General features: G+C 39.9%; 1 protein-coding gene across 1 annotated transcript in view; it reads right to left on the bottom strand.

The window, feature by feature from the left end:
• Nucleotides 1–2,519: 2,519 nt before the first annotated feature.
• Nucleotides 2,520–13,419, bottom strand: part of SPATS2L (spermatogenesis associated serine rich 2 like) — an 80,543-nt gene continuing 69,643 nt past the window's right edge. The window contains exons 9-13 of the mRNA XM_050339608.1: nucleotides 13,166–13,224; nucleotides 9,846–9,955; nucleotides 9,206–9,308; nucleotides 5,701–5,921; nucleotides 2,520–3,863 (exon numbers count right to left, since the gene is read on the bottom strand). Of these exons, the coding sequence (XP_050195565.1) occupies nucleotides 3,468–3,863; nucleotides 5,701–5,921; nucleotides 9,206–9,308; nucleotides 9,846–9,955; nucleotides 13,166–13,224 (889 nt within the window). The 3' untranslated portion in view covers nucleotides 2,520–3,467. The remainder of the gene's footprint in view (nucleotides 3,864–5,700; nucleotides 5,922–9,205; nucleotides 9,309–9,845; nucleotides 9,956–13,165; nucleotides 13,225–13,419) is intronic.

Below are 13,419 nucleotides of genomic sequence, written 5' to 3'. Positions count from 1 at the left end.
CTTTCTGAGCTTTTTGGGTGTATCTTCTTAAAGAGTTATCTTTATAATAATAATATAATAATATTATACCAGAATTGATCACTCTTGGTCGAAAATTACTTCGCAAATTCATGGCATCACACAACCAGCTGTGTAGTGTGCCCAGAGTTTGCATCAAGGATTTGGACCCTTTTCGAATTTGCCCTTTTCCTCTCTCTCTGGTACAACACACATGAACACCGTGAACAGTTTGTTTTAGTAGTCTGTCATAATAAAATAACTGTAATGTCTCAAATTTCTGGCAAATTCCTCTTGTGCCCTCACATGGGTGACTGGCAGTGGTGCTGGAACTCGAGCCCTCTGGATCCCATGGAGCCTCTGCTGTAGTCCCACGTGTATGAACAGGAAGGATGTGGCTGGTGGATAAAATCTTGATGCAGCCCAATCACTTCATAGGATAAGAGATTCACATCCATACAAGTTCAGACCTGGGGTTCCCCTATGACAACAGGGTCCAGGAAAGCACTGAAAGATCAGTGTTTCCATTCTAGAATGATTAGTTTCTCTTTCAGGGTGACAATTTTGAAGCACATTAAGTGACTTTTTCTTTTTAATTTTTTTTTTCCAAACATGGCTAACTAATCAAAGTTTTCCAAACAGTTTGACTGTATTAAGTTACCTTCTCTTTTTAGTTTTCCAGCTGTATTTGGATCTTTATTTTGCTGGGTTCTGCCCTCACTCTGAGTTTAATCTTGCACAGAAGATAAACAGATCCAACCTGCTCTAAAATAGTGACCTTTAAGGTCTGTTTCCACTTCTGAAAGAGCAAACAAAGGGCAGTGGGAATTCCATGTTTGTGTTTGAGTGATGTCAAACAGCTGTATTTGCTTTGCAAATGGAGGGCACTTTTTATAAAAGAGGACTGGCCTGGATGTCGAGCCTTGCCCTGCCCTTAGTTCCCTCACTGACCCCTGTACAAGTTCCCTTCCTTAAATGAAGCATCACACTTAGCCATCTCTGTAATGAGAAATAAAAACAGAGCTCCACTGAAGATGGGCCCAAGAGCATTTGGTTACTCACAACTACTGTGAACAGTAAAACACTCCTAGAAATTGGCACACAGAGACACAGGAAATGAAGATGAAGAGATACTGTTCTGCTACAGCTACATGTCAGAGAACAGCCACATAATGTAGTTAATATATGGAGTGCAATGAACTTCCAAAATCAGCAGAGATAGCAGACAACACTTGGTGTGCTAAAACTGCAGCACCCCCAGAACCAGCCCACTCCCCAGCCCAACCAACCCCCTGCAGCTCTCAGCAAAGAAAATACACGTGCATCACGAGAGAAGGGCCATCCTTCACCTGTTGGGCCTGGGTCTGTCACATACTGAGGCACCTGTACTTCAGAACTTAGCCTGGACTGAAGAGCACAAGGTGGTCCTGTTGTGCTGAGTTATGGCTTCTGTTATGGATGTTATTTATTTGTAGAAGGCTGCTTGTGAGAAGCTGATTTAGGGAAAAAAATAACTTTCAATAATCCTGTCACGTGCAGAAGCTATTGGGAAGGAATAAATGTCATTATAGATAAATTGGATTTTCGTTTTTTTTAGGAAGGGTTACAAGAAGAGACAAATTTCACAGCTTAGAGAAGGACAATATAAGAAGATTCCTCTGTAATATCTGCATGGAATTTGTAATGATATCTCTCTTAGAGAGTGAGGTTACAGGTCAGACTGTAAGGAAGCAGATAAATTTTGAAAAGCTATCTATCTGATGGGTGTTGCACAACAGAGATTCTGGAATTTCCACTCCATCTACTCAAAAACATTCAGCTTAAAAGTGTGATAGGTAATTCAACTGGATAATAACACTGCTTGCAATACTAAGAAAGCCACTGTCTACCTATGCATGTTTATATTTCTTTCACCACTCTTCCAGATGAAGATGAGTTATTTGCCTTTTAAAATCAGGTTTTACCAATATTCATATGTGGGACACAGTATACAGATATCAAGAGAAGTAAAAATTAAGGAATGCACCTCACTCTACACTTGCAGATTACTTTTTAAGGGCCACAGAGGAACAGTAAACCAGTTAGTAATAAGGAAGAGTTCAGTCAACAAACAAATTAGGCAGAGGAAAATTGGTAAAAAGCAATAGTAAACAATAACATTATCTTTTAAAGATACTTAAGTATCTTCCTGCTCTTACTGAAACATCAATGGGAGGTCAATCTTACTGACCTTCTATGCCTTTCTGATTGTGACACTCAGGTTCACCTGATGCCAGGTCTGGATTCTGACACCTTACTCTGTAAACAATAACTTACATCAAAAGTGTGTTCAGCATGGAGACAGCTCTCATGGCAAAGTTGTTTCGTGCCCTGTGGCATTAAAATCCAACTAAAAGCAAAAGCCTAGTCCAGTCCAAACTCAGCTGAAAGCCTCCCAGTGACACCACCTGAACTGAGCAAATACAGTTTGAGGGCACTCAAAGATACAAAGGTTAGGCACTGCAAAGCAGCAAACACCAGGCTATTTTAGAAAGAAGATTTTAATTTTCAGAAGAAACAGGTTTTCTGAAATACAGAATCAGAACATAAAGACTAAGTAATTTATTAGTCATAGCTTTCATTATGGACAGATGGTTCCTACAGCAAAAATATAGAAAAATAATTTGAATTCAAGTCTAGAAGACCTGCAACTTTTCATATGCAAAAAAATAAAATCCAACTAGTCATAGAAAAGTGGTGATAAGGATGGAGAACAGGGCTGTGCATCTGAATAGCCATTATTATATACATTCCAAACTTAAATGAGCATATTTCCTCAGCCTCATAAAAATAGTCTGTCCATGAAAAATACCAATATGTAATACATTTAATACAATTTATACTTGAATTTAAAGATCTCAGATTATGGAATAATAAGCTAAAATCAAATTAACTGCCTTTTCAACTCTTCTTGTATATAAAAAAACTTTGTGTATAGAGTGTGCATGCATGTATGTGGATACACGCACAGAAAGAAAGAGATGTATAGAGATTTGCTGAAACATTCTACAAGATCATCTGATTTCATTGCAGACCACAGCATACAGACTTCCTGGGATCCTTCTAACACAGGCTGTTCTACAAAAAAAATAACGTTGACTGGTATAACCACATATCTACAAGAGGTTTTTGCTATTATGAATTTAATTATCGATTTATTTTTCCAATCTAGATTTCATTTTCTAAGAAGTAAATGCTGCTTTGGTAAGATTCCGTACTGTCACCACAAAATAAATGTGAAGATATTGGGGAAAGCCTTGAAAGTATGATTTAATTTTGATAATTAGTAAGTAATAAAGATACCAACAAGTTTTAAGCAGCAACAGATTTAGAAGACTATGTTCTGACTTATTTTCTTCACCAACAAGCATTTCGAGCAAGAGACTAAAATGAAGAGATTAAATTTCTCTGCCTGCCATCACTGTGACGTTTTAAGCCACCAAAGTCACAGTTGGCACCGAAAGAACAGTGGCATCAGCAGAGACCTCCCTCCTCGCAGGACATAAATTGCACTGGGACCCCCTGCCCACGCTGCCTTGGAAAGGCCTGTGATCCGCAGCGTCTGCCGTGTGCTGCTTCCGCCGGGGCTTCTCCGAGTGTGTCGGATTCTCTGGGGTCCTTGCAGTTGTAGGCTGCTCTTGATTTTTCACAGCTCCTTTATTTTTAGATCTGAAGCTGTTATGCTGCTGTCTTCTGTGCTCAGACCTGGAGCCACTCTTTGAATTTTGATCTGCCTCGTTACTGGCTCCTTGTGCCTTAAGAGATCCATTGAGCCGCATGTTTTGGTGCTGGGGGTTGAATCTTCGTCTCTGGCTAGAAGGCCCATTCTACCCAGAAAGAAATTGGATAAGTGTTAGGTTATTTGAATCCTTCCAACATGACAAGAAATACAGCAATCAGAATTAACAGTGTAATTAGGAGAGGCAAAACATTACACAGTTTTGACTGTTACCAGTTCTCTCTTTATTACACTTAAAAGCTAAACTATGAGTACCATGCTACACCTGATAGCCTGAAAATATAGATGGCAGGTTCACCACTGATGCCAAATTAAAATCTGCCACAATTCAAGAGAACACAGAAAGTGGGATGAAATATTAGACAGCCCAACAGCAGCTGTTGAGGAAAGGACTCTGTGGGTTGTGGTCAACAGAAATTGCATATGAGGGTGCCCTGGAAGCCAAAAGGACCCACTGTGTCTTGGGGTGTGTCAGGCACAGCATCACCAGCTGGTCCAGGGAGGTGATTATTTTGCTGTGCTCTGCACTGGCGCAGCCTCACCTTGAGCACTGTGTGCAGTTTTGGATGCCTTGATATAAAAAAGACATTAAGATATGAGAGAGCGTCCAAAGAAAGGTTATGAAGATGGTGAAGGGCCTTGAGGGGAAGCCATATGAGGAGCAGCTGAGGTCACTTGGTCTGTTTAGCCTGGAGAAGAGGAGACTGAGGGGAGACCTCATCCCAGTCTACAGTTTCCTCAGGAGGGGAAGAGGAGGGGCAGGCACTGATCTCTTCTTTGTGGTGACCAGTGACAGGACCCAAGGGAACAGCATGAAGCTGAGGTTTAGGTTAGATATCAGGAAAAGGTTCTTCACTGAGAGTGTGGCTGGTCATTGGAACAGGCTCCTCAGGGCAGTGGCCACAGAACCAACCCTGACAGAGTTCACGACTCGTTTGGACAACGCTCTCAGGCACATGGTGTGACTCTTGGAGGTGCTTCTGTGCAGGGCTCAAGCTGGGCTTCAGTGATCCTTGTGTGTCCCTTTCAACTACGATGCTCTGAGCAGTGAAGCCCTGAAGAACTTGACACTGACTGATTTTTCCAAAATCATGAAAATACCTTTCCTAGTAAAGTGTTGTGCAAATACTACAGTAAGACTGCAGGAAGAACAGAAATTAGCATGTAAACTAAAATCAAGTGAAATATCCACATTGTGGAAGAGATGTCCACTGTGATATTTCGTTCAGAAGATGTTCTGATCCTTACTAGGAAGTGGCTGAATCACTGTATTTGTCTGCCTGCCAGGGCAGCTGGTTCCATACATGTACTGACATTATGTAACGCTCTTTTGTTCCCTTCAGGCATCTACTTGATCCTGAAATCCCCTCTGGGACAAAATTCAGAGCAACTTGAGTGGCAGCTTTACCTAAGAACAACAGGACAAGGACATTCTAAGGTGCTCATATAATGAAATAGCTACCAATATAGGACAATACTACAAGCTGTGTTGTAGAACTGCTGAAATAATATCCTTTTAAACCCGGCAGGATTCTACTTTTAAAGTGTGTCTAATGATTGTGCTTCAACAGAACATCAGCTGACCGTTTGGCAAGGATCAGGACTAAATGTTTCTCCATCACAGCATGTAGGGCAGTTAGCTACTATGAAGGGTTTTTCTTTTTCAGTCTATTAACTGCCACTAGTCACTTCTGAACACCTGACAGCCATCTTTGCTCACATGGCATTTTTGGTATTTCTACTCTGTATGTTCACGCTGACTTGAAAATGAAGCTGGAAAATATATGCTTGCATATTTACAAAAATTATCACTTAAATACAAAGACTGCAAACCAGTATTTGATTTTGTATTAACAACTTTCAATGCTGCATATTTTTCTGAAATTTCTGAAGCAATTTAGTTTAGTTCATAACTGGCTTCTTACCTGCTTATTTGTTGGAATTCCTTGAGAAGAAGATTCTGTAGGATTGGGAGAAAGATGACTTTGTACTTTAACGCTGGCTGTTTTATTATCAGAGTTCTTGGCATTACTAGAGGACTTTCGTGTGTGTGTGTTTTGCTTGCCAGTTGTTCCATGGGAGGTCATTGAAGACAGCATTAAACTGCATGGTGTCCTTGAGGAATAGTTGTTCTTTGGGTGAGAAACTATAAAAGAAAAAGATTATGTGTTATCAGTTAAATGACCAACATCTAAACATAAGACTGCTATTATTACTCTGCTTACACTTAATTTTGGAAGCATTGTTCCAGCCTCCCTTTAAATAATGAAGTAAGCTAGATTAACTTGGTTGCAGTTAGGCCATAGTGTTTGACTTCTGTAAAACGGCCTCATTGTGAAGCACAGAATTCTGGAGACAGAAGAGCCAGTGTGATGGCACTGCCCTAAAACTGGAAGGAGCCTGGCAGAAGGCCAAGCTTTCGTCATCCAAGAGAATTTTTCAAAATCCCTGGTACCTGTTGGTTTTCTTGTCAACTTTTAACCGGTTGAGCTGAACATGTGCTGCCAGGAGCACTCCATGCATGGCTGCTAAATTAACAAAAGGGGACCACCTTGGTGGTCCATGGCTGTCATTGCTGTCTACATACGTACTACCTACAACACAGGTAACAGCCATGAAAGCTTCCCTAGAATGTCTAAACATTTTTAAGAAGAAGAAAGAAATTAGTCTAGTGCCTGTTGCTTATCCCTCTCTATGGAGATGGGTAAAAAAGGTTTTTCTGTACCATGAATACCTACAAAAACTGGAACTGAATGCAATGCACTAATCAACTTCATGCAGACCATGGCAGTCTGCACCCTCAGGAACCACTACTGCTGGTGTTGGTGCATTCCTACTCCCTACTTCTTCATATTTTGACATCGCCTGATTTACTAAGCACTGTCACGTCTGGATGTGAAGTGCACCAAAAAAATCCTTATTCCTCTCTGCATTTCCACAAGCTCTTTAAGCTGTTTCTGTGAGATAGCTTCCAAGCAGTCTCAAAGAGGATGCTGAGGCTTAATGAAGTTCTTGATCTTAATTTTTATGATTATGGAATTTTTAGGTTTCCTTCTGGTACAGATGACAAAACTGAGGTTTACTTCAGAGACACAGCTGTTGTTGAAGAGGTACTTCTATTTTTTCTTTTTTAGTACAGAGAAAGAAGATAAGGAAAAATTTAGTAACTGAGCATCATCTGTTAGATTATTTGAGGATCTTACTTGTGCCAACATCAGCTACTTCTCCTACTAGGTGCCCTCTTCAGAAAAACAGTGCAGTGATGTGCACAATGGACTGAATTTTCTCTCAGAAGCTCACTGAGGCCAGCTGTCACTGGATTCTGCTGCTCTCTAGACTGCTGCACATGGAAGCCCATATAAAAACCCAGGTGCTTTTCACAAAAATCTATCTTTAACAAAAAAAGACGTACAAGGAAGGGATATAACCTACCACTGGGTATTCTGGTTATATGTTAGTCCAATTATTTTTGTTTCTTCCTGTCCTTCATTGTGAGTGTATGCTGTCTACCCTCTCCTCATGCTAGAACACGCCTTGCTGTGCACAAGCTATGTGGGTTTGCTTACTGCTTCTGTTAAAGCCCTCAACAGTGGCTGTTCTTAGCTACAGGCCTCATATAATCTCTGTTTGAGTGGTATTTGCAGCTGGTAGCAGGATATGGGCCCCATTGTGAGATACTCCCAACAGAAACATCTTCTGCACTGAAAAGCTCTTGTCAAAGACATCCAACATCACGAGTTGCTGATCTAAGGTCACTGAGGGCAGGTAAGAGCTGAGTTCTTCAGACAGTCAGTGCACTATCAGTCATTGCTAGGATGACACTTCCCCCCTGCTAATAGCTGCTCTTTTGACTTCATTGACCTGATTTGAACAGGCCTGCATCAAACTATGCTTATGTAATGCTTTACCGAAATGAGGTATAAATAATTAACTTGCAGAATTAACTGCAGCTGGAAGTTATTTAGGAAAGTAGTTCAATGAGTTTAAAAAAAAAAAAACAGTCTATGGTTGTATCAATAGCAGCTGTGGTATTATTAGTCAGGATAATCTCTATAGAATTTTCAATCTCTTATGCTTCAGGGTATGAGATAGGGTCTATGAGGTGACTGTAAATGATTAGATGCATTACTGGGAAGTTTATGCCTTCCTTTGAAACATCCTGAGTTGGCTTCAGTGACAGACAGGATATAGGGTTAGATGTATTTTCAAAGTGTTCTGCAAAAGCAATTCTTATGGTCTAACGAGTTAAACTGGTTATGCCTCCAAGCAGTCAGTTCTTTAGCTGTGCAGTCACAAGATCATATTGGCAGATTGTGTAGTATTTTCTCCTTTTTCTATTTTGAGTGACTACTTGAAAACATTTATTATTTTCCTTCCACCAAGATGCACTAGTTCAGTATTGTTTTAAGAGTTTTCTCCTGGATAATGGTACCGATGGGATACCATGGGGCAGGGTAACATTTTGGACAAAGCATTATAGCATTTACTCTTTTGAGCAGAGGGAAAAAAGCAAGACAAACATGCGAAATAGGCTCCCTCTTGTTTTGCAATGGGGACACAATACCAGAAGCAAAAAAGCAAACCTGAATTTCCAAGCAGAAGGGTAGATTATTGGGAAAGAGGAGCCTGGAGAAAAGGAGGCTGAAGGGAGACTTTATCACCCTCTGCATCTACCTAAAAGGAAGTTGCAGCAAGGTGGGATCAGTCTCTTTTCCTGGGTTACAAGGGACAGGATGAGAGGAAATAGTCTCCAGTTTCACCAGGGAAGGTTTAAATAGGATATTAGGAAAAATTTTATCATGGGCAGCGTTGTTAAGCATTGGGAAGTGTTCAAAAAACATGTAGATACGGCAACTGATGACATAGTTTAGTGGTGAGCATGGTGGTTGACTGTGAAACTTGGTGATCTTAGAGGTCTTCTCCAACCTTAATTATGCTATGATTTGAGACTCCATTTATCTCCTGAAAACCTCAGTGAATAACCCAGTGAATATTGTTATAAAGCTGGGGAACGACTTCCTAGCAGGAGAGATCTGAATTGGCCTCACAACACTATGCTCACACAGAGAAGCTTCCTATTGACTATTTTTTTATAAATTACTGAATTTGCATGTTCCCCAGAGCTGATATTTATTTCCACTTGGAAATCCTGTTTACATGGAGAGCTCCAACTGATGTGAGTAATACCTGTAGATCTCTGACAAAGCTGCAGATGGAGGGTGCAGCACAGGCACAGTGAGTCGAACCTGTCACACACTGTGAAGGTGACCTGTGTGTGTTCACTGAGCTCCTCCATCCAGAGACACCACTCACAGCAGGCTTCCTGCACACACACCCCCACAGGCAGCACACGTGCCTTCAGTTCTGCTGAACAGGTAAGTGGAACAGTGTGTTCTCAGAAATTCCATGTGAGAAATCACCAGCACTTACTTTCTCCACAGAGCTGAATCTGGGTCTTCAGCTGTTCCGTATCACAGGAAAATCGGGCAGACCTGCCCAGCTCTTCATCGTATTTCCGTTCACTCACAAAGTGCTGCAAAATGAGACACGTTAACAGTGATTTACATTATGAGAAAAAGACTGTATGGATGGTAAAGGAAACAACTGATCTTAAGTTCACTCTAAGGCTCAACAAACCCTCAGCCCTGCCCTGTACATGGGATTTCTATGCAGAACCAAATATTTTCCCATCCTTACCAAATTACATGTCTCACAGCCCAGTGGGAGCTGATCACTCCCACACTTGGGAAGTGGGTCATTTCACCACAGAATATGTGTTTGGTCACTGAACCTGAAGCTATCAGGTTTACTCATTAACTGAGTCTTATAAATGATACACAAACAGCACAGCTTCCCACTGCTACACTGATGAGATAGCTTCCATTTCCCTGTGCATCGTCCCTGCACTGCTCAGAGGTGCTACAATGCTTTAAGAAGCTGTGCTTTCCCTATGGGAAGTTAGTTACCCACTGGCCTATAGCAGGAGTGAACAGCCTGGGCATGGTAACATCAGCTCTTTGTTGGCACTTCTGCAGACATTAAAACACCCAAGCAGAAGTGAATGCCTGACCTTAATTTCAGCCCTGAGTTCAGACAGTTGTGCTTCAGCCATCTGACTGGCGAGGTCTGTCAGCCTCTTCAGCTCCTCAGCTTTCTTCTGCCGAGCAGTCAGGATTTCCACTGCCAAATACCAATGGTCAGTCATTAATGCCAGGAAGGTAAATTGCTCTGGAATTTATTAGTCTTTAGGCATTAACACTGTGCATCACATGTGAGACAAATACATGGACCCTGGACTTCAACTGGACTACCAATATCCAGCTGGCACAGATTAAGTCAATCAGCATATTTAACTGCACTGCCTGATGTTGAAAAAGATCTGAAAACGGGATGGCTGTCAGAAAATCAAAGGTAAACCAATCCTTTAACATTTAGACAAACAGGAGTAAAGACATATTGTTTTGAGTTTTCCAGTGCTTTATTTTTAATCACAAAATCAGAGAGTCATCCCATGGAGACATGGAAAGAAGCATTACATTGAGTCACCAGCCTATTTCTGAAGACACACTATATTTTATTTACACAGGGCTGTTTCACTTGCTCTGAAAAAAATCTTTTCATATATAGTTTACATTAAAATCACTGGCATTGCAATTTTGCTTTCGCATACAGAATATACACAGTTGACATTTCAACTGCAAAGCAGTATTGAAGGTCAATGGTCTTTATGAAAAAGTACTAAATATTCTTTACTGCCTGTCTTGTATATGTCATATAAGGAAGAGGTGAGCAGTTATATTCTTACAGGGAAAGAGTAATCATGAACCACAAAGCAATGATCTACTAACATTCAAGATAATAAGATAATACCGCATTACAATTTTGGTGGAAAATGAAATATATGCAAACTCTATTACCTACATGGTGACTCAGTGTAAAAGCAACAATTGATTAACTGGCTGTTGGGATCAGTACTTATGGCAGAGAGGAAACACAGCATCTAAACATAAAATAAAAACAATCACAGTCTTTTGTCTAAAGCTTACACATACAGTCAGAGTGAGTGGTAGCTGTAAACTACTCTAAGGCCACAGACTCCATTACAGCTGTGGAGATTTTGGCTTCTTTGCCTTCTTTTGCCACACATTTCCACAGCAGACTTGGCAAGTCATGTAACCAGCTTACACTGTGTAATGCCATTTTTAAGGTTGGAATTCATGATATTTCACAGACAGTTTGTTTCTCAACCCATTATCATTTATTTAACCAGATGACATCTTCTTTTTAAAGTATCATAGAATCTTAAATAGTCTGGGTTGGAAGGGACCTTTAAAGGTCTCTAGTCCAATCCCCCTGCAATGAGCATGGACATCTTCAATAGACCGGGTTGCTCAGAGCCTCACCTCTCTAGCTGATATTTTAATTTTGTTTTTAAATTTAATTTTGAAATACGGTCTACAAGAGTGAGAAACTTTATCAGATTAAATGAACCAGTTTACTAGCTGGTTTCCTTTGTCCAAGGGTTCTGGACCAATTGCTTTCTAGGCAATTGCTTATTCTAGGCAATAATAATAATATTGTTTCTCCCCAGGATCAGCATCCTCTTTGCTGAAGTGGCTGCCCAAACCATATGACCTCATCTCCAGGTGAGGTGCCAGCCAAATACCCATTTTTAAAGAACTGAAATGATCATATTTGGAATTTTTCCTAGTGTTGGCAGTAAGATTACCCACTGTGAGACTGTAAAACAGTCCTCCAGTGCAGCAGAGATATGAAAATAAATAATGTTATGTAAATCTTGGTTCACGTGTTACAGTCCTATAACAACTTTCTGCCTAAGTTTTTGAAGGCACTTTACACCTGCAACAGCCTTGACAGACAGCAGAAACTGCCCTGCTAGAGACAGGTACAGGGGCCATCCACTCCCACACATGGGGCTGGCACGAAAACAGGGAAACAGAACATGTCATGTGCAAATGCAGCACTTTGCATGTCTGTAGATAAGAATTAGGTTTACTTTCTACAAAAAATTACTATTAAACCTGGCCAGGATTAATGAAAGAACCCTATAATACCATCAGCCCTGGACAGTGGATTTCCAAAATGTGGGTTTGTTTATGCAGTTAGGGGTCAGATCCCTGTGTGCTGATCAGTGGGAATTGTCCCATTGGTTTTCCTGGGAGTGAGTGCATGCCCTGTAGCTGATTATGGCTATTTGGTCTCTGCAGATAACCAAAAAGTTGCTGATATGTATCCATCTACAATTTCTCCCCAGAATAACAATGAACTTCAAATCCACATCTATTTCACGTTATTCCTAGAAAAATTAGCGTATGAAATTCAAGACACAAATTAATGCTAATCTTTGCTGTAACAACTCTTACCTTTTAGTTTCCACACACACCCAGCTGCAAGAGACTTAGGGAGCATCAGAGGATTTAGAGTATTTTTTTTCAATAGAAATTTAACTAGTGTACATTTGTAAACTAAGAGTTCCAAATGCAAACGAAGCATTCAAGAACGTTACCTGTATTTATGACCCTCCTTGGAAGGACTTTAAATTCACAAATCAGTGAAAGGATTGTGTGCATACATAGCAGTGATATTTTCATCTGCCAGGCAAAGTATCATTCTAACAATGCTTTGGTTACTCTTCAGTTTCTTGTTTAGCAATTCCTATTGGAAATTCTTGATTACTGGGGGTAAATACAAATACCATATACCAGATGGAATATATGACAGATACTGTGGTATCATGTGGTATACATGGCTCATCTTGCCTTTTTTTTAATCAAATCAGAATATATATACATGAAAATATATGTAAAAAACAGAGACAACATGAAAGCCTGGAATCAGGTCAACTCCCACAGATTATTAAGAAAACAGATTGCAGTAAACATCTGGTTTTTGATTTTTTTAATTGTTCTGATTCATAAGCTTGATTACTATCCCTTAAAACTATGCAAGGCCACACAATAACATATGCCCCATGTAACTTCCAGTATTCTAATTCATATATGTAATATAATCAAGCAAACAGTGATTGAAAAATGGAAATGAAGTAATCAACAAACTATAGAAATGTGAAAAAAAAAAAAGAGTGGCCAAAAAGCTCTGGTAGGTAAGCAGAAGGAATAAATAATTTAAATCTAACTTCATGTGAGCTTTTAGTTCACTGTAATTTCATAAAATTGAAACTTTGATGCACAATCCTTATAGATAGGAACCACCCTGGAACACCACAGCCTTATCTGCATGTATACATACACAATGAAAGATGATGGGATGCTGCTAAGCAAATTTATGTACTCTGTAATTTTCTGCCAAACAAAACAACTGTTCCCACGGCTATTCCAAAAGTTCCCTGTGTATTTTTTTTTTACTTACTGGCTTCTTCTTTAACTTTATCAATTTCTGCCATTAATGACACTTCTTTGTCTACGATGCTAAAAAAGGAAAAAAAAAAGAAAGAAAAAAACCATAATTTAATCCATGCTAGAACTCCATCAAAATCAAAAGCTGTAACTACACATACACTTCAGAATTTAGTTATGGGCAGTTTTAAATGAATAAGACTTGAAAAATTGAAACTGAAGAGACACCTAGGTAAGCTGACTACAAAAACATTCGTGATGATCAGT

Source organism: Myiozetetes cayanensis, unplaced genomic scaffold (assembly GCF_022539395.1).
Source record: "Myiozetetes cayanensis isolate MyiCay16 unplaced genomic scaffold, myiCay2020 scf9, whole genome shotgun sequence".
Lineage (NCBI taxonomy): Eukaryota > Metazoa > Chordata > Aves > Passeriformes > Tyrannidae > Myiozetetes > Myiozetetes cayanensis.
This window is presented reverse-complemented; position numbering and strand designations above follow the sequence as displayed.